We start from the raw sequence: 22741 nt of genomic DNA on the forward strand, positions 1-22741 counted from the left end.
ATAGCCCGATAATCACCTGTGCTTCTAAATGGTGGTTAGGTTTGTTAGGTTTAGTAATTAACTTGAGTAGGGAGAGGTATTACCCAACAGAGAGAGAGAAAAAAAAATAGATCTCAGCTATTTTTGGCTACGAACCATGGTGGTTTCCATTTTGACTGCTGGTAGTATTATTCTCAAAGATTCATTTCAACAGACAACTGAGTGCCAATCACATGCAAAGAGCAGGAGACACAAAGATAAATGAACAGGTCCTAGTTCATCTATTCACTTACTTAGTAACAGTAGAAGAATATCACTAAAAAATACAACAGAAATAGGATGGGGGGGGCGGTACTTGCCCTCAAAGTACTTACAGTCTACCTAACAACTTAAGCAGAATAGCTGATACTTAACATGGGCAAACTTGTCAAAACAACACTTTTAAGCGTCACTCTCCCCCAACATCATTTCTCTTCCATCCCTTTCAAAGTAGAAGCCATTCAATTTCCAAAGTCCTTCATATCCCACGGTTGCTGTTTTTCTGACTCTCTAATAATCTCTTCCATACACTATCCCCAACAGTCTCTGTCTCTTTTGGGATTACACTATTTATATTTAGGTCACTATCCCCGTATCATACCCATTAGCAGTTTTTACACCTGGCTCACAGTCTCTTCTCACTCCTGTCACCACCATCCCAAAAAAACATAATGGGTTGAGTACCTTCCAACAACTTTTAAGTTAAACATTAAGACAAGACAGCATGAGAACTAAAAATGAGCAAGCAGCAACAAGGCACTGAAAATGGCACTCATCCTAAATACCTGACTACATCTTCTCCACTGCAGTCAGCCTTTCTAAGGCTTATAAAGCAATGGCTCCCACCACCAACAGAACAAAACTCAAATCTCCTACAATGGTTTTCCAAATCTAGCCCAATCCACTTTACTATCTTCATTTCCTACAAAAACATTCAAAGATGCTTTTGTTCATCTATACTAAGAACAGCATGTTCACCTTCCATCTACACTGATCTATCTCACTAAGCTCATACCTACCTGCCATTTTTCTCATTCAACTTTCTCTCCTTGTTATCGGGATAATATTTTGGCTTTGTTCACATGATGAATCTTGAGTAATGCTTTAAGTATAATCGAAAGTGACAGTCTCCTTCTACCTTGCCCTGAATTCCTCAGGCAAAATTACCACCCCCCCCCCAAATCTGATTACCTCACTAAAATTATGGAATTCTTGCTGGCAAGAATCATGTCTTATTTATTTTTGGGTGGCTGAAACATAGGAGAAACTCAATCTCTGTGGGCCTCTGAAATCAATCTGTCTTTGCTAAGGAAAATCTTAGTCCCAAGTGTTTCTATCAATATCCTTAACTCACTGCAGTCATTACATATTGTATGTAAATACCATTAAAAACATTAACTTTAATGTTTTCCATTAAATTACTTAATATTTGCCTAGAAAGGGAAAAGCACTCCAAAAGCTTTATTATAAAAGTCTGTTTAAGAAATTGACATACAGAAAACTTCACAGTTTACCTTAAAGTTACCAACTTCATTTCCACATAAATAACTTACTTACAAACAAATATACAACTTAAAACTGGTTTTTCTTCCCCCTCTAGAAATAGGGAGAAAAATATATTGAAAAAGTAGTTTACACAGAGACAGCATTTTCAGCAAATAAAACCCTTGGTACAGAAGATAAATGGTGAGGTATTATTTGTTCTACGAAAAGACACTGCAGTTTACAAAGAAATTCAAAAAAGAAAGTCACTTAAAACTTGAAACTATGTCCCCTTTAAGGTTGCAATTTCCCTACCGGTAAAACAGAAGTGCTTAGAACAGATTAAGACTACAAGGCATAGATCCAAGTATGTAAGTCTAAAACATAACTTCCACAAAGGCAGGAATCTTTGCTTGATATAGTACAAATGCTTACACCAGTGCCTTGCTCAACAGGCAGTTTTCTGAATAAATGAAAACTGAGCAGGATGAAGCTCCTCTTATTCTGGCTTCCTCCCATTTGATGGAAGTAAGATACTATTTGAAGAATAGGACATACAGATAGAAAAACTTTGAAAACCACTAGAATAAATGTTCTTTCCAATAATAACTAAAAAGACAAGTTAATTTTAAATGTTAACTTTTTTTTGTTCAGCTTTTTTTCTAAGAAACCAACTTTCAAAGTTCAATAATTTTTATAGGTTCATTTATGAGGTTACCATGTTATTTGATTATTACTATGGAGTATTAAAAATGAAATTAAGCATAAGGTAAATCTAAGAAACCCGCTAAGCATTACAAAATTGAGATAATAAAGCTCTTCCCATATTAAAACTAAAATTTCTCCCCTGACTTCAAGAAAATTAAAAATTGAGGCCAGGCACAATGGCTCATGCCTGTAGTCCCAACACTTTGGGAGGCAGATGGATCACTTGAGCCCAGGAGTTCGAGACCAGCCTGGGCAATATGGTGCAAACCCTGTTTCTACAAAAAAAAACACAAAAAAATTTAGCCGGACATGGTGTCACGCGCCAATAGTCCAGCTATGTAGGAGGCTGAGGTGAGAGAATCACTACAACCTGGGAGGCAGAGAATGTAGTGAACCGAGATTCTGCCAATGTACTCCGCCTGGGAAACACAAAGGCCTTGTCTCCAAAAAGCAAAAACAACAACAAAAAACGCTGGACACCATGGCTCACGCCTGTAATCCCAACACATTGGGAGGCCAAGGCGGGTTGATCACTGATGCTAGGAGTTCAAAACCAGCATGGACAACTTGGCAAAACACTGTATTTACTAAAAATACAAAAATTAGCCAAGCATGGTGGCACACGCCTGTAATCCCAGTTACTTGGAAGGCTGAGGCAGGAGATTTGCTTAAACCTACGCGGTTGATTGCAGTGAGACAAGATGGCGCCGCTGCACTCCAGCCTGGGCGACAGTAAGACCTTGTCTCAGGGGAAAAAAAGAAAAGAAAAAAAATTGAAATGTTTTTATTCCAAACACATGGCACAGGAATAAACAGCCTTAGAGACTATTATCTTCCTAAGTCTTAATAACCTAAGCTTATCAAGACACATAATCATAATTTTTAAAGTTCTTTGGGCTAAAACAACCAACCCCAAACTCATTTTATAGATTAATACTTTAAATTCCAGAAAGGTTTAGTAATTTGTTCAAGATTATTAGTGAGAGAATTAGTCCCAATGCTCAGTTCTATTTTCTACCTAGTACTTTTCCCACTGCAGCTGCATCTAGGTTACTTCTTACTATTAAAGTGCTCAACAGGAGTTAGAAGAAAAGGCAAGTCCTTTGTTACTCTACAACAAGCTTAAAGACTGTCAAGTTTGAATCCCAAATAGGAACCTTATGAAAGGCGAATGAAAGAAGATGGCTCCACCTTTAACGTGCCCACAAGTAGCAAAACTAATTATTACTATTCCTAAATTTAAAACCGTGCTTTAGTATCTGAAATACATACATATACACATACAAGCGCGCACGCACACACACACACGCAAAAAGGCTGTGAAAAACTGTAACTCTGCTAAATACCTGTCAAATATTATCATCTTATAATGTAAGGTTAGAGCTAAGTCTTAAGTACCACTAACTGGCAACTTTTCAGTCTCCACTGCAATCCTCAATGTATCTGAACACTAAGTGTTTAAATTCATCAGGGTGCAATCCTAGGCCCTCTTTTCTCTTGTCTCTGTGACTTCATTTACTTCCAGGGCTTTAAATACAGGTTGGGTACCCCTCACCCTAAATGCATGGGGACCCGAAGTGTTTCAGTTTTCAGATTTTGAGTGTCTGCATATACATGATGAGAGATCTTGGGGATGGAATCCAAGTGTAAACATGAAATTTATTTGTTTCATATACACCTTACACACATAGCCTGAGGGTAATGTGATATTTTAGTAATTTTGTCTGTGAAATAAAGTTTTGGCTATGCTTTGACTGTGACTCTGTCACATGAGATAAGCTGTGGAATTTTCCACTGTGGCATCGTGTTGGCGCTCCAAAGGTTGTGGATTTTGGAGCATTCTGAATTTCTGGATTAGGGATGTTCAACCTGTACCATATATATGTTCACAATTACCAAATACACATTTCCAGTTCAAACTTCTCAGATAATTTGATTTGCATATCAAATTTTATAGGTATCTTAAAACTAACCTATTCAAAACGGAGCTCCTTTGTCTGCCCCAAATCTGTATCAGAAAATTAAATCACCAGCCAGTTAGCCAAGAGCCAAAAACCTAAAACTGATCTTAGATTTGTCACTGATTCTTATTCCCTATAATCAATCTGCTAGCAGGTAACTTTCATTCTATATCCAAAATATATCTTACATTTTAAAATTTTCTCAATCATAACTGTCACTATAGTAGTGTAAATATCACTGTTATTCACCTGAATTACTGGATTACTCCCCTTATTTCAACTGTTAAGTCCTCTAACTTATTGATCTTGCTTAAAATCCTTAAATGGCTTCCTAATGTACATATAATTAATTACAAAGCCTTCTGCCACGGCTTCAGGGCCTGGCATGATCTAGCTTTTGCTTCTCTCTGCAATCCCACCTTGTCCCATTCTTCTCCATTACCAACTCTTAGCTCCCCACTTATGACAGGATTTTATTCAATAACTTTAGGAAGTGGCAAAGATTAGCCTCCCACTTTCTTTTCTTTTCTTTTTTTTTAAACTCACTCTGTTGCCCAGGCTGCAGTGCAGTAGTTCAGTAACAGCTCACTGCAGCCTCAAACTCCTGAGCAACTGTGACTAAAGGTGTGTGCCACCAAGGCCGGCTAATTTTTTTTTTTTTGAGACAGTATCTTGCTCTGTCGCCCAGGCTGCAGTGCAGTTGTGCGATCACAGCTCACTGCAAGCTCTGCCTCCTGGGTTGACACCATTCTCCTGCCTAAGCCTCCTGAGTAGCTGGGACTACAGGTGCCCGGCTAATTTTTTGTATTTTTAGGAGAGATGGGGTTTCACTGTGTCAGCCAGGATGGTCTCGATCTCCTGACCTCGTGATCCGCCCACTTCAGCCTCCCAAAGTGCCGGGATTACAAGAGAGAGCCACCAGGCCCAGCCATTTTTTTTTTTTTTTTTTTTTTTTGCAGAGACAAGGTCTCACTATGTTACTTGGGCTGGTCTCAAAACTGCTGGCCTCAGGTAATCCTCTCACCTCAGCCTCCAAAGTGCTAGGATTATAAGTGTTAGCCATTGCACTCAGCCTGCTGCCTTTTTAAAGTTTTACTGGAATACTGCCATGCTCATTCATTTACATTTGGTCTGCTGCTGCTTTTGTGCTACAAAAACAGACTTTGAGGAGCTGTGCCTGAGAATGTATGGCTCAGAAAAACAAAAATGCTATCTGGTCCTTTACAGAAAAAAGTATTGTATAGCCATTTACTTTGCCTAGAATACTCTTCAACCCACTTTTCTTGTGAGCTCTCTCTCATTCTTGCAATCCCAGTTTAAACACTACCACTTCCTCAAACAGCCCTTTCTTGACCTATGTAGTTGTCTTTATCATTTTTCCTCTATCACTGTATCCCGTTTTCTTGATTATATAACTAAATACTTGTTTACCTGTTTACTGTTTCATAAGTGCAGGAACCAGATGTGTTCTATTTACCAATATATTCCTCACACCTAGCACAGAGCCTGGCAAACAGTTTTGAATGCTGAATGCTGGGATAGAAAAAGTCTTACAGGATACCTTTGACACTTTGATAAAATGATATATATTCTAAACGTCTTTAAATCTGAAAAACAGAACTTTTTTCCTCCATTACTATGCTTTTTTACTTTAGAAAAAAAGTTAAAAAACAAATTCCTGTGTAAGTTGAAATGTTTTCATTTTCTAAATCAAGATTTTTTTTATGGTGAGGTATAAAGGCCACATTACACCCTAAATTTTGCCTTGTGGTCTTGAGAAATGAACTAAATTCCTTTGGATGTCAGTTTCCTCAAAGGAAACACTCTTCCAGAGACAAGAAAAATAATATCCTACCAGAAGTGCTTTTATTAGAGAAACAATATTTATATTTTCTATGCCTCCTTCAATTTTGTGAACTTATTTTGAAAGCCAACAATAAGCTACTTTCATCCCAAAGAGATGTACTCTCTGAAGCCTCCCGTCATCTGTTGTCTGGGAGTTTGTGTTGTGCTACTTTACCAAAATGTTTGACTATGTTCACTATCTTCACCTTGAAATCAAAGTACCAACAAATTATATAACAAACCAGCCCTCAGTTCATGTAAAAATTGTATTTCCTTGGAATTCTTCAACGTGAAAAGATGGGTCTTGGCTATGTACACCATAGCACTAAAAGCACTCTGCTTTAAAATAAATAAATATATGGTTTGTCAGGCAGTTCAGCTAACTGCCAAAAGCACTGTGAATTAAAAACTGATGAGCAGACCAAACAGTAATGCTTTCAGAGCAACAACAAAAAAAGATATATTCTGTGAGATTAAAGGTAGGTATTCTGATACCACAGAACCCTGAAACAATATCTCACCTTCTAGTCAAAAGATGCAATGCAGAGATAGGCAATACTGATTTTCATGCAAACTACGCTTTTGCATACTGTATCAGTAACATCCCTAAGTCCCATTTAGTAGAACAAACTGAGACTTACTACCTTAGGAGACAAAGGTAGTAACTGATGGTCCTACCTATCAGTTAATAGTTCTCTTTCGGTAGTGTCCCATTCAATACAGTAGTACTGCGTTTATATGATTATTAAAACTGTTTCATAAAATAGGAGTAAACATGAAAACAAAAGCACAGAAACTAGCAGAGGCTTCAAAACCTAATTCACTTTAAATAATCAATGAACAGACATGCTGAAATTGGTACATTTCCTAGTAAAAAACTGACTAGTCAAATGAGTGTGAAACAAAAGAAAAAGTAAAAGAACATTTTCAGATGCTGGCAATGATCATTAATGACTATGTATAAGGAAAGTAAATTTAAGAATTTAGCATATACTGTATATTTTAAAATTTATTTAGTACAATCAACTTGAACGTACATTTTGGGTAATATAATATAAAAATTGCCTATATTCTGAAATGATAATTGTTATGGACTGAATGCTTGTGTTCTCCAAATTCATATTAAGAAGCCCTAACCCCAAATGTGATAGTATTTAGCGGTGGGGCCTTTGGGAGGCAATTAAATCTTGAGAATGGTACCCTCATTAAGAGGATGGTACCATTATAAGATACATGAGAGACATGACCTCTCCTCCTCCCTGCCTTGTGAAGACACAGCAAGGAGGTGGTTGTCTACAGACCAGGAAGGGGACTCTCACCAGAAAAATGAACCTGCAAGCACCTTAATCTCGGCAAGTGAGAACCTGCCAGAATGGTGAGAAATATTGGTTAAGGCACCCAGTTCATGGTATTTGTTACAGTAGCTTAAGATGATGAAGACAACAGTTAACCTTAAATATGGGACCACTTTAAGCAACTCATAATACACTAAAACTCAGAGTTCTCATGGAGTGACTGCTAACATAACTTCAATATCTACTGGACCATATCTTCAACATCAAACTGACCATATTTGAGCCCAAAACTCGGTCACCTTAACACTGATCTCACACTCTGGCCTTCTCTCTTCTCCTCACTTTCTGGATGAGCCACTTCTCAACCCTAACACACAACTACTGATGTTTTCGTCTGCATCTATGCCCAAGCTTTAAAAAAACTGACACTGCACACAGGCCAACTCCTACTAAGCTATCTTTTTCTTCACTTGCCAATTCCTTAGTATATCCCTTACAAAGGCTACTCCAAGTCTCTTCGTCTCATTTTCAGAAAATGGATGGCTTATTAAGATTCAAAGTAATTTTAGAAATAAAGAATCTCAGGGATATTATTTCCAACTCCATTATTGTACATATAAGTAAATTTAAAGGATTCCTAGAATTTAAAGGACTAGAGCTTTACAGTCAGTTAACTTGAAGCCCCTTTCACTGAATTTCAGCATACTCCAACTTGATCATTCTACCTTAGGAGCAGATCCACAGAGAATTCAAGGGCTCAGACTAAAGCCACATTGCCTGAATTCAGTTTCAGTTAGGTCGCTTAATAGTTACATGGATCTGGACAAATGACCAATTATCTGTGCCTCAGTTTCTTCATTTGTTTTCAGACATAATAGTAGTATCTGCAACATTGGGCTGTGACTGTTAGCTAAGTTAAAACATGTAAAAGCACTAGAACTGGGTCTAGCACACAGTAAATGCTAAATAAAAGTTGTGTTCATTATCATTCCCTGTAGAACCTCCGGCAAATGAGAACATGCCCCTCTTCTAAGTTTACTTCTTTTCCATTGTTCTTAATCCCATACTCTCTATATCCAATAACTTGGCTGTTCCAACCTTCTCTCCTTCAGCAGCTTTAAACAAAACTCTTCCACTTGTCCTTCTTTTGATGCCAAATTTCTTAAATTGTTTTTTTCCATTTCCCACACCTACTTACTATAGTTTGCTCCTAAGATTCATCCTTTGGCTCTGGGCTCTTTCTTTTCTGAACTCCAACACTTGTTCCTCAGTATATGTTACCAAATGCTAAATCTCCACATCTAATTTTGAGTTCCTGCCCAAGCTCTAAATCTATGTGTCTCCAAACGTATGATATCTCTACTTGGGCATCTTACTATGATCTCACACTCAATTTTCCTCACATGCAAAATGATTGATAAGGTATCTTCCAAGTGAGAATATATTTTCAATACAATCTAAACAAAACTTATCATATTCTCTATCCATTTCAAGTCAGTTTCCCACTATTACTTCATAGTATTTGCTATTGGTGGCATTATAATTCTATTGGTGGCACTGTAATTCTCCAAGTAAGCAAGCTTTGTCTAGACTTAGTTTAGAATTTCTGACATCATCCATTCATTTCTAGCCTATCACTTTACCCAGATCTTTCCAGGTCTTCTCCTGATTTTATAAACCTCCTCTCAATTTTACATTTAAAGCATCCTCATAATATTCTGCCACATAATCACCCACTTTAAAGCACATCTTCAAATATTCTGTCACATTATCACCCACTTAAAAACCTCCAATAACTGTCTACAGTTTAGTCCACATTCTTTAGCCTGGCACCCAAATTTTTCTACAATCTGTTCCCAAACCATCTTTGTAACACTACAGTCTACTAATCCCCATAATTAATATATGCCTCAAACTCTACTTACCACGTAAGTTTAACCAACCAGTTCATCTCTATATAATTTCACAACATCTGCCACCCTGGAATGCCTTCCACCACACTGTTCATATATATCCCAAATATTTTTCAAGGCTCAACTCAATTTCATCCTTTCCCATAAAATCTTATAGCCCAGGGCAACCTCTCCTTTGTTTGAATTCTTAAGCCATTTATTGCCTAAGGAACTCACGTGCCACTTAATTATATAATGCCTCACACAGTTATCTAAATGTGTGTATCATCCATCTCTCACATCACAATAAAAACCCCAGGAAAGGACAGTATGTATCTCTTTGCATCCACTATATTATCACTGAAAGCTGTGCATAATAGGCACTTAATAAAAAACTGCTGATTGTGTGAAGAACAATCACCTTGCTTCATAAGATACTAACTGCATGGCTCATGTAATTCCCTTTAAGAGAAAGAAATTACAGAAGAAAGAGTAGAAATAGAAAATTACTGTTTTGGAACCACCATAGTAATAATGATTCATGCAAGAATCATCAATGGACGCCAAAACCATCACATGAAAGTTTCTAGGGAACAGGATTATTCATACAGTGTCAAAATATATCTGAACAGATTACTTATGAATTACAAAGGGAAAAAAGGTACCTTCACAGTGGAGAAATCTGGCGGACACCAATGATCAAAGTTAACATCACCAATAATGGGATAAACTGACATCAAGTGCCTCCTGATGTGATGCACTGAGGACACAACATCACTTACGTATTATTCCTGCCAAAAATGCATAACCTGAAACTAGTCATGAGGAAACAATCAGACACACCAAAAACTGAGGGATAATCTACAAAACAACTGACCTATACTCTTCAAATATGTCAATGTGCTGAAAGACAAAGAAAGGCTGAGGAATTGAACATGAGATCCTGGACTGGATCCTGGATCAGAAAACAAATTGCTATAAAGGAAATCACCGCTCTACAGGACAATTGGTGAAATCTGAATAAGGAATGTATTAGGCAACAGTATTATATTGTTAAACTGCCTGATTTTGATCATTGTTCTTTGGTTAAGTAAGATAATTTCCTTATTCTTAAAAGAAATGTTGTAAAGTCTTTTAGGGTAGATGAAATCTAAAACTTATTCTCTAACGGTTCAGCAATAATAATAATGATAACAGTAATCAACAGAAAAACTGGCAAAAAAAAGTAGCAAAATGTAAACAACTGGTGAATCTAGGTGAAGGGTACACAAGAGTTCACATCGTGCTATTCATAAAACTTTTTTTCAAAATAAAATTAAAAAAATAAATACCCCAATACCACATAAAGACTATGAGAAGTTTTTATCAGTCTGTGTGGTATTTTACATTTTATTTGACAATCTTAAAGCAAGGCATTGTAACAGAAGTTATTTTCTAAATGAAATTACATTTTACATGCAATGGAAGAGTTCGCTCTATAAAAACATTTGTTCTAAAAAAAAATATCATTCTGAAATCAGAGAACCATTTGTAATAATGTCAACAGCCCACCAATAATTTATCTTTTAAAAAAATTCACATGTACCACAGAACTCAGTTAAAATAAAGTGAATTTTAGTTAGCGAACTGTCTTAAAAATACTTTTAAACAACGTAGTTTTATTGTGTTCAAATATACAGAAAAATGAGAAAGTAAAAATGGGCTGATTAAATCATTTTAAGGAAAAAAATTCCTTGTAATTAACATATTAACAAACATTTGTGAATTACTGAGTTTGCTTCATTATGATTTATAGAATGCATTATAGCTCACAAACTTCATTTCTCAATTATCAAAATTTTCGATTTAGCTGATTATAAATTTTTCATGAGTGCTTATAATAGTCATGAATTAGTAATATCTATAGGCTCTGGTGCCTTTAAAAAGAATAGTTCCAGTCAAAGTGCAATATGGTATAAAGGATTTTCTACATTCAATATAGTATTAGCAATAGTCCTTTAAAGTTTGATACCTTATTTATGAGATGTTCGGTAACAACTTCTCTTAGTCCAGTGTAGAGCTTTTCTCCATGTTTATGCAAAACCATTGTATATGCATTTCTATAGAGCTCCTCAAAACTAAGACCACTGTTATTCTTACGCTGGATTTCTTGAATTGCATTTTTCAGAAGGTCCCAAATGCTGTTTACATATTTTTCATCCATGGTCATCTGTAATATCCAAGAGAGAGAAGAGACAAAAAAAAAAAAAAAAAAAAAAAAACCAATGGTTGAAAGTCTTTCTATATTTTGTCCATATATAGTAAATATTTTATAACTGTATGACACATAAGAACATTAACAACCTGTTTTAACAGGGGGGAAAAAAAGGGATACATTTAAAAATAGTTTCTAAATCTGTCAGAAGCAATTTCAAATCTTTTAAGACCTCCCTCCAATCTTACCTGGAGCAGAACTCTTCACTTTAAATAAAATCATAATGATTTATATACCTGTAAGTCACTTACCCCTTCTCTCTCTCCCACCAAAATACTTGCCAAGTTAAATCCCAACAGCCCACATACTCCTGACATATATCCGTATAGCTGAAAGAAAATGAAGAATAACATATGCCCATATTTTTGGTCCATGTGAGTTTAAATTCATAACCACTAACGTTGTAAGTGCAGCCTTCATGCAACCTCACAATTCCACTAGTCAGTCTACTGACTCTACTCTTCTAGATGATTTTATACCATATCCTCCATCCTCATTCTATGATTATGACTGCTTCCTATTCCACTGAGAAAGTAAAAACAACCTGATAAGACACTATACAAATTCCAATCATATTCACACACCAACCAATCTGATTTTATGCCAATAAAACCTGCTAGGATCTTGAGCTCAAAGTGCCAAGTTATTGTACTTGAAGTATAGCGTAAGGACCAGACACATAAGCAACACCTAGGAACTTGTTAGAATTGCAGAATTCCAGGCCTTACTCCAGACCTACAGAAACAGACTCGACATTTTAACAAGAACCCAAGGCAATATTACACAGGATGAAATCTGACAAGTAAATCTCTAGTTCTATGCCAAACCACCTATTGAAAAGGTCTCCCTTTAGTAATCACTCATCTCAGCACCATCAGAATTTTTCCTCTGGTAGACAATTTCCATTCATACTAAAAACTGTCAGTTTTACCACGTGGACTGGCTCATGCCTGCAATTCTAGTATTCTGGGAGATTGAGGTGGAAGGATCACTTGAGCTTAGGAGTTTAAGACCAGCCTGGGCAATATAGTGAGACCCTGTCTCTACAAAAAAAAATTTTAAGTATTAGCTGAGTGTGGTGGCGCATGCTTATAGTCCTAGCTACCCAGGAGGCTGAGGTAGGAGAATCACTTGAGCCCAGAGGCACAGGCTGCAGGGATCCAAGATCACACCACTGCACTCCAGCCTGGGTGACAGAGCAAGATCGCGTCTCAAAAAAAAAAAAAAAAAAAAAAAAAAAGATTAAAAAGTTGTCAGTTTCCTATGTCAAAAACAAATCCGCACAAACTCATATATTCCTTCAGCACCATCTAATCTCTCTTTCCATTTATGGCAAAACCACAGGCAACGAGCAGGGGAGATTCTACATACACTGTCTCCAAGTTCCATCTTTCCATTTTATCTTGAATCTACTCCAATAGGGCTTTCATCTCTACCATTTCACTGAAACTGCTCTTGAGAAAGCCCCCAGTGACTTCTATATTGCTAAAATCTAATGGTCAAAGTCTCAGTTCTCCTCTTACTTGACCTATCCAGCAGCATTTGAAAGAGCTGATCACTTCTAATACTTGAAACAAATTTGGCAAGGCATGGTGCCTCACACCTCTAACCCCAGCACTTTGGGAAGTCGAAGCAGGAGGAGAACTTGAAACCAGGGGTTCAAGATCAGGTCGGGCAATATGGCAAAACCCCGTCTCTACTAAAAGTACACAAATTAGTTGGGCATGGTGGCGTGCACCTGTAGTGCCAGCTCCTTAGTGGGGCCGAGGCAGGAGGATTGCTTGAGCCCAGGAGGTTGAGGCTGCAGTGAGTGGAGATTGTGCCACTACACACCAGCCTGGATGACAGAGCAAGACCCTGTATCAAAAAAGAAGAAGAAGAAAAAGAAACAAATTCCTCACTTACCTTCCAAACACTACAATCTCTTGTGTTTCTTCTATTTCTGTCTCCTATTTGTTCGTCTGTTTTCTAGCCACTCAGTTTCTTTTCTTTTTTTTTTTTTTTTTAGCCACACTCAGTTTCTAGGTGGAGTTGATGTTATCTATTCTCATGGTTTTAAATCAATCTCAAAATTGATACATTCTCTGTTTAGCCCCCTCTGTCACATGCCAGAGTCATATATCTAGCTACCTACTCAGCATTTCCATCTGAATGCCTAGAAGGCATCTCAAAGTTACCAAGTCTGAAACAAAACTCCTAATCTTTTCCCTCGGTTGGTTTCCCCTGAAGTCTTTTCCAACCGAACAAACATCTACTCCATCCTTCCAGCTGCTCCGGCCAAAAAGTTTGTGATCATCATCAACTACTCTCTGATCCCACTACTAGAAAATCCTGTTGTCTCTAACTTCAAAATGTATCCCCAGAATTCAACTCTTTCTCACCACTTCCACTGCTACTATCCTGGTCAAACCACCATCACCTCCAACTGGTCTCTATCTCCACTACTGGCCTGCTATCATCAGGCAAACCAGGGTGACCTTCTATAAGCATAAATCAAATCATGTCACTCATTTGCTCAAAAAATCCTCAAATGATTTCTCATTTCCCTTGGAGTTAAAGTCAAAGTCCTTACAACGTTCTATAAGCTTTATTCGATCTGATAATCTCTCAACTTCATCCATTTTTCCCCTTTGCTCACTCTGCTCCATGCACTCCCTGGCACACATCAAACAAGCTCATTTCAGTGTCTTTGTATTTGCTATTCTTTCTGTCTGAAATGTTCTTCCCTCAGACTACTACATGGCTCAAACCTCTACTCAACTGTCATCTTACAGTGAAGTTTTAAATGCCCACTTTCTTTACAGTAACAGCCTCACCTCACTACTGATCCCCAACTCCAACCCATATTCTTCATTATTTTCCTAGTCTCTCTCTCTACAACCAAATGTCAGCTTCATGAAGGCAGGGATCTTTTTTTCACTGCCAAATTCCTCAGCCTCTATCTGGCACATAACAAGCATTCATACTTGGTGACTGATTTTCTGCTAATATTTGACTAATGACCCCTCTGTAAATGCCACATAAAATCTCCAAGTTCTCCATTTACAACCTAAGCAACATTGATCAGCTTCACAGATACTTCTGATCTGAACTGGATAAAAATTACTGAGTTAGTGGAATACTCTCCAAGTCATGTCTGATGTGTATGAATGTGAAAAGAGGAAGGAGTAGGCAAAATAGTTATTTTAGTCACCCTGGCAGTAAAATACCAGCTCAACTCTCAATCCAGAGGATCCTTAAGCAAATGACTCAAACTGAGTCTTGTTATTCTAATCTTTTCTGGAGAGCTTAAGAAGGAACTTTAACAGAACAATTTCTTTTCTTTTACCGAAATCCTATGCAAGACCTAAGTCTGTCACAGACTTATGTCAAATGACTGTAAAAGAATTTACCCCTACACCTATACTGCTACCTATTTTTAATCAGATATCCTGATAGACAGGATGTCATCCATATTAACATGCACAGATATGGCTATTCACAAACAGAAGATTCAAGGCCATGCAATAATGATGGCCTCAAATACCATAGCTATGTATGTGCAATGTGGTTTTAGTTTGTTGATTGCATATGCTGAGGTTCTAATAAAGCAAACTAAGACACTACCCCTTGACATTAACAAACAGATAAAACAAAATACTCAGAACAATTTCAAAAAAAAGCAAAGTTAATGTCAACTATAAGCCTCAAAGATACCTATACTGCTAATAGCTGAGCAAAACATCAAATGATCTTTTCAGGCTCTATAACCTAAAATCCCCTGAAAGCCAGAAAAAAGTATGAAAAGGTCTCTACCCAGAGTAAATTACTGAATTTTTCCACTAGAAGCTGAAGAATTTTAAAACTATAAACCAAGAGGCCTCAAACATTGTACAAGTACTCTCACATTATAACATAACCATTTTCACATATATACATCAAGAGTTGTTTTACTACACAAGGTTGTATGCAGTCTTTTGTTTTTTTTTTAATTCATGCCTTATTGATAGATAAGAGATGGGGCTACAGGAAAAAATGTTCTTCTGGTGATAGCTAAGGTTAAAAATTTTTCTAACAAATGAGAAGTAGAGCCAGGCACAGTGGCTCCCGCCTGTAATCCCAGCACTTTGGGAGGCCAAGGTGGACAGATCACTTGAGGTTGGGAGTTCGATACCAGCATAGCCAACATGGTGAAACTCCATCCCTACTAAAAATACAAAAAAACAGCCGGATGTGGTGGTGCGTGCCTGTAATCCCAGCTACAGAGGAAGCTAAGGCAGGAAAATTGGTTGAACCCGGGAGGTGGAGGTTGAAGTAAGCCAAGATCGTGCCAGCCCACTCCAGCCTGGGCAACAGAGCAAGGCTTTGTCTCAAAAAAAGAAAAAAAAAAAAAAAGAAAAAGAAAAAAAAAAGACAGCAACGAAAATAGACCCAGAAAGATTAAATGACTTACCCAAAATCACAGAGCTGGGATTAGAGCTTATATATCCCCAAACCTAGTCCGTATCAGTGGACTAACGTCACATTCCATTGTGCTAATATGGTAAAGTAACATCACAGTATGAGTCACTGATTATCTTGGTAAACATAGTATATTGGTAGAGAACGTAGGTTTTGCTGTCAGACAGGCTTAGGTTTGTGCCACAGCTTTGTTACTCACAAGCCATGTGACCTTGAGAAAATTAAGTCCTGGGTTCAATAACAGTATCTATCTCAAAGGGCTGTCATGAAGATTAAATGAGAATGTCAGCAGATTTAATGCAGCCAGGGCACAATATAATCCCTCATACATCAATTAAGGAAAGTGCCCAATGATAGAATCTCTTGAACTCTCATCAACAGTCATCAAATAAATGTCAGAAAGAAATACAGCTTTTTCAAACTTAGCAAATATACAGATATGCACTAAAACAAAGGCACCTTAAAAGTACCACTATGATAAATGCACTTCAGTATAATGTAGCTTTCTTTTAGAAAACATTATTCTCCTACATCTCTTATATACTACTTTTCCAGAGCCATTTAAATCACTTTCCTCCTCAGAACTCTGTCCTTGGCTCTTTTCACTCTCTACTGGGTCCCTATGTATTTTCATTCGTTGTCATGGTTACATCTATTAGCCGTACATGTAGGGTTCTAAAACTTAAGAGACTCCAGATTGACTGCAAGGGATTCCAGAGGTTCCTAAAACAATAAACAAAACTTTCCAAGTATACTATGAGTTCACTTTTCTGGAGAGTAGGCCCCTAATTTTTATCAGATTTCCCAAGTTTGTCCATATCTTAAAGAAGATAAACTATAATAGTACTCTTATCTACAGTTTCACCTCCCTTGGTTTAAGTTACTTGCAATCAACCACTGCCTGAAAATATTAAATGAAAAATTCCAGAAATATCAATTCATAAACTTTAAATTGCATGCCGTTTTATGCAGTATCATGAAATCTCGTGCCATCCCACTCAGGATGTGAATCCTGAATTATATCTTTGTCCAGCATTTCTACACTATGTTACACACCCGTAAAAACTTGGTAACTTAACAGCCATCTGGTTTATCAGATCAAAATCACAATGCTTGTGTACAGGCAATTTTATCTTACTTAATACTGTCCCCAAACCACAAGAGTAGTGACACTGACAATTCAGAAATGCCAAAGAGAAGCAATAAAGTGCTTCCTCTAAGTGAAAAGGTGAAAGTTCTCTGCTTAATAAGGAAAAAAAAAAAGATAAGCTGAGATTGCTAAGATCTATGTTAAGAACAAATCTTCTGGCCAGGATGGTGGCTCACGCCTGCAATCCCAGCACTGTGGGAGGCCCAGGCGGACGGTTCACTTGAGGCCACAAGTTTAAGACCAGCCTGGCCAACACGATGAAACTCCATCTCTACTAAAAATGCAAAAATCAGATGGGTTCGGTGGCACACACCTGTAATCCCAGCTACCTGGGAGGCTAGGGCACAAGAATCACTTGAACACAGGAGGTGGAGGTTCATTGAACTGAGCTGACATTGTGGCACTGTACTCCAGCCTGGGCAACAGAGCAAGACTCTGTCTCAGGAGAAAACAACAACAACAAAAAAGAACACATCTTCTATCCATGAAACTGTGGAGAAGGAAAAATAATTTGCACTAGTTTTGCTGTCACAACTCAAAACTACAGAAGTATGGCCACAATCATTCACCCTACTTCATCTCATCACATAGGCAGTGTATCATCTCATACTATCACAAAGGTTAAGTACAGTACAAGATTATTTTGAGAGACGGCATTCATGTTGTTTTTTTTACAATATAGTTATAATTCTTCTACTTTATTATTGTTGTTGCTAATCTCTTATTATTTCTAAATTGTAAATTAAATGTCATAGGAAAAAACAGTACATACAGGGCTCAGGGCTATATGGTCTCAGGTATCCACTGGGGATCTTGGAATAAACAGATCCCTGTGGATGGGGGGGACTTCTGTACTGGTATTTGCATTAACGACTCCCAAATCTATACTGCCTGCCCAGATCTTCCCCCCAATGTCTAAAACTCTTGTTTCAACCACCTGCTACATGTCTCCAATCAAATGCTCCAGACACAGATCAAACTCAACACATCAAAAATCCCTGGTGAACTCACCATTCAAACCTGCCCAAACCTTCTTCCTGTAATCTCTAATTCAGTTGTGGCAATACAAACTACATAATTATACAAGCTAGAAGCAGAAGTCTTACATTTTTTCTTATCTCTCATCTCCTTCTTATTCAATCATCAAGTACTACTGACATTAAGCCCAAGATATTTCTCAAATATGTTCCCATTTTTTCATCCCGAATACAGTTGACCACTGAACCACGTGGGAGTTAGGAAAAACTGACCTCCTGTGCAGTCAAAATACTGTGTGTAACTTTTAAGTCCCCTGATTACTAATAGCCTACTGTCGACCCAAAGCTTTACCAATAACACAAACAGTCTATTAACACCTATTTTGTATGTTACAGATATTACACACTGTATTCTAAGAATAAGAAAAAGAAAAAATATTAATAACATTGCAACAGAGAGAAAATTAAGAACATTTTAAGAAAAAGAAAATGTATTTGGTATTCAATAAGTGGAAGTGGATTGCCATAAAGGTCCCCATCCTTCTGGTCTTCACATTCAGTAAGCTGAGGTGCAGGAGGAAGAGAAGTAGTTGGTCTTGCTGTCTTAAGGGTGGCAGAGGCACAAGAGATAGAGGAGGTAGAGGCAGAAGGGGAGGCAGGAGAGGCAGCCATGCTCTGTAACTTTACAAAAACACATTGTAATTTGTCTAACTTTTCTGCTTTTTCATTCCTCTAAAAATGTTTCTATCTGGTCCCAATCCTTGTGCCACTTTTTAAATTTCAGTGCCCACCATCACAGAAGGGTTCATGTCATAAAAGTCAAAGCATTCTTGAGTATCAGAAACCTCCTGCCAGATTCTCTAATGTCAATTTGGTTTTTGGCACTGCTTCTTCTACATCTTCCTCATCATCTGTCACTGGTTCAGAAGCACTCATCTCCATCAAGACATCTTCTGTTGATTCTTCTGGTGTGACGTCCATTAGCTCTTGAATTTTTTCAAGATCCATATCCTGAAACCCTTCACTCCCCACTTTACCACAGCCACACTGTCTTTCAGGATTCTGACTGGCTCTGTCATAAATCTTGCGAAGTCATGTACAACATCTGGACACAGTTTTTCTCTAGCAAGAATCTATCACTTCGGGCTAGATGGCTTTCACGGCTTTTTAACAATGATGGCATCTTCAATGGTGTAACCCTTCCAGACTTTCATCATGTTCCCTCTATTGAGGTTCTCTTCCATAGCAATGACAATCTTTTCCATAGATTACTACTACTGTGTTTAATGAGCCTTAAAGGTACGTATTAACCCCCCACCTTCCCCATCTACAGGCTGAATTTAAAACACTTTATTTAAGGTCAAGGATACAATACCTCCAGTGATGAAGAACTCATGAGGTTCTGCGTGGCTAGGTGCATTGTCCAATAGAAAAAATACTTAAAAGGCAGTCCCTTACTGACAAGGTACTTTCTGACGTCAGGGACAAAGCACTGATGGAACCAATTAAGAAAAAGAAGTCCAGGCCTTCTTGTACAACCAAAAGACTGGCAGCCAGTATTTATCTTTTTTCTTCACGGCTCAGAGGTTAGTAGATTTATAGATAAAGTCAGCCCTGATCATAAACCCAACTGCACTTGCACAAAACAGCAGAGTTAGCTTATCCCTTCCTGCCTTGTACACCCTAGTATGTGCTTCTCTTCCTTACAAGCCAATGTCCTTTGTGGCACTTTTTTCCAGAATAGGGCCCTTTTGTCTACATCAAAAACCTGTTTAGGCAGATAACCTTTCTCTTCAATGATTTTCTTGATGGTGTCTGGGAACTTGTCTGCTGCCTCTTCATCGGCAGAAGCTGCTTCTCCTGTTACCTTGATACTTTTTAAGCCAAACTTCTTTCTAAAATTATCAAACCATCCTTTGCTGGCATTACATTCTCCAGCTTTAGATCCTTCACCTTCCCTTGACTTTGTCATGTAATGACTTCATTTTCCTCAATTCATATTAGAATCACTAACTATACTTTCCTTACAGCAATTCTGCACCCACATACAAGCTGCATATTCAATATGAGATAAAAAAGTATTTTGCAGGCCAGGCGCGGTGGCTCACGCCTGTAATCCCAGCACTTTGGGAGGCTGAGGCGGGCAGATCACGAAGTCAGGAGCTCGAGACCATCCTGGCTAACACAGTGAAACCCCATCTCTACTAGAAATACAAAAAAATTAGCTGGGCGTGGTGGCGGGCACCTGTAGTCCCAGCTACTCCGGAGACTGAGGCGGGAGAATGGAGTGAACCTGGGAGGTGGGGCTTGCAGTGAGCTGAGATCACGCCACTGCACTTCAGCCCGGGCGACAGAGCGAGATTCCGTCTCAAAAAAAAAAAAAAAAAAGTATTTTGCAAAAAGCACAAGGTTTTTGCACCAGCTGGCACAGGTGTAGTGACGGCTTCACAAACTTCCTTTTAACAATGGTACTGGCTTCATTTACCTAGAAATGGCAGGTAACCACAGCTGCAGAACTTAATCTAGTGCACATCAAGCAATTCAACAATTTCTTGTAATGTCATGACTTTTCTCTGCTTTGTAGGAGCACTTCCAGGTTCACTAGGGGCACGTCGAATGGGTTCCATTGGGTTATTCCAGGTTTACAGTATTCCACTAAGCATAATGAAAAATATGTGAAAACCGCAAAAGAAAATTTTTACTGCACTACAAAGAGAAACTGCTCAATGAAGATATTAGTCACAAGATGTTTTTCTGTTTTAGACAGGGTCTTCCTCTATCACCAAGGCTAGAGTGCAGTAGTGCAATCATAGCTCACTGCAGCCTCAAACTCCCAGGTTCAAGGGATCCTTCCGCCTCAGCCTCCTGAGCAGCTGGGACTACCGGTGTGTGCCACCATGCATGGCTAATTTTTAAAATTTTTCTGGTAGAGCTGGGGGTCTTGCTTTGTTGCCCAGGGTGGTCTTAAAACTCCTAGGCTTGGGCCAGGCACGGTGACTCACGCCTGTAATCCCAGCACTTTGGGAGGACGAAGTGGGCAGATCATAAGGTCAGGAGATCAAAATCATCCTGGCCAACACAGTGAAACCCTGTCTCTACTAAAAATACAAAAAAATTAGCCGGGTGTGGGGACGGACGCCTGCAGTCCCAGCTACTCGGGAGGCGGAGGCAGGAGAATGGCGTGAACCCAGGAGGTGGAGGTTGCAGTGAGCCGAGATCGCACCACTGCACTCCAGCCTGGGCGACAGAGCGAGACTCCGTCTCAAAAATAAATAAATAAATAAATAAATAAAACTCCTAGGCTCAAGCAATCCTTCTGCCTCGGCCTCCCTAGGTGCTCCAATTACAGGTGTGAGCCACTGCACCTAGCCACAAGGCATTTTAAGTGCATACTTGCAACATTTGATTGAGCTTACCCTGTTAGCAGTAAGAGGTGGCTATAAAATGTATTACAGCAGTACAATATGTACTACAGTTAATTTTATGCAGTTACAGTTTAATACTGCATCTTTACACTTGTTTACATTTCTCTTGACTGCAAATGGCACCATGTACAATCTGTAAGTGTGTGCCTAAGTTTTAATAAATTTTAGCTTTTTGTAATAGATTTGTGTATATTTTATGGTCGTAAAGGATACACAGACTAGCATCTACATACACTGTATGCATTCGTAACAGTTATTTGTTGTTGTTATTTTGAGGCTACACATTTCATCTGTGAGTATTTTCAAATCTCCATAAAGTTTTCCAATATATTCATTGGAAAAAACCCATGCAGTAAGTGAATCCATGAAGTTCAAACCCATGTTGTTCAAGGGTCAACTTTACTACGGTCTTAAAACTTTCACCTGGGCCAGGCGCGGTAGCTCACGCCTGTAATCCCAGCACTTTGGGAGGCAGAGGTGGGCGGATCATGAGGTCAGGAGTTCAAGACCATCCTGGCAAACACGATGAAATCCCATCTCCACTAAAAAATACAAAAAAAAATTAGCTGGGTGTGGTGATGGGCGCCTGGTAGTCCTAGCTACTTGGGAGGCTGAGGTAGGACAATGGTGTGAACTGGGGAGGTGGAACTTGCAGTGAGCAGAGATCACGCCACTGCACTCCAGCCTGGGCAACAGAGTGAGACTCCATCTCAAAAAAAAAAAAAACCCCAAAACTTTCACACTTCATTGCAAAAGCCTTCCAAACACTATGAACTCCAACGTCATGGAATCTACTCCTTCAAAATCACAATCAAAATAAACACAGGCATACCACGACCCTATTCAAAACCCTTCTATGGTAGCATAGTAGGCATAGACCTAGTTTATGCTCACTTCTCCACACCTGTCTGACATGTATTTCCTAACAACATTAAACCAATGGGAATTCTTACACAACTTGCTATTTCTCACTATCTTTCCATCACTGTCACAGCCCCTCCCCACTTATTTCAGTTCCCATATCTTTTTTTTCCCCCTGCTTTTGGTCCTCCTTTGCTTTGCCTTTTCTTTATCTGATTCTTTACATATCTTCTGAACACAGCTCAGGTGTCATAACCTCCAGGAATCCTTCGCTGAACTCCTCAAGCAAAGTTAACAACTTCTTCTCAGTTCTTCCCTGCTATTTTATAGTGTAAACTATATTTACCTAACTATACACTAAATAAACTGTAGTGTATTTTTGTTTATATGGGAATGTGGTGATAGTCTATAACTACTAGTGACAGTTTGTAAC

General features: G+C 38.4%; 1 protein-coding gene across 3 annotated transcripts in view; it reads right to left on the reverse strand.

The window, feature by feature from the left end:
• CUL3 (cullin 3) overlaps positions 1-22741 on the reverse strand; it is a 112672-nt gene that overhangs the window by 73037 nt on the left and 16894 nt on the right. Inside the window, 1 exon segment of one of the 3 annotated variants that reach the window (NM_001266652.1) lies at positions 11213-11410. The exons of 1 other annotated variant lie outside the window; for it this stretch is intronic. In NM_001266652.1, the coding sequence (NP_001253581.1) occupies positions 11213-11410 (198 nt within the window). 3 annotated transcript variants of the gene reach the window in all.

The sequence above is a fragment of the Macaca mulatta genome, chromosome 12 (assembly GCF_049350105.2).
Source record: "Macaca mulatta isolate MMU2019108-1 chromosome 12, T2T-MMU8v2.0, whole genome shotgun sequence".
Classification (NCBI taxonomy): domain Eukaryota; kingdom Metazoa; phylum Chordata; class Mammalia; order Primates; family Cercopithecidae; genus Macaca; species Macaca mulatta.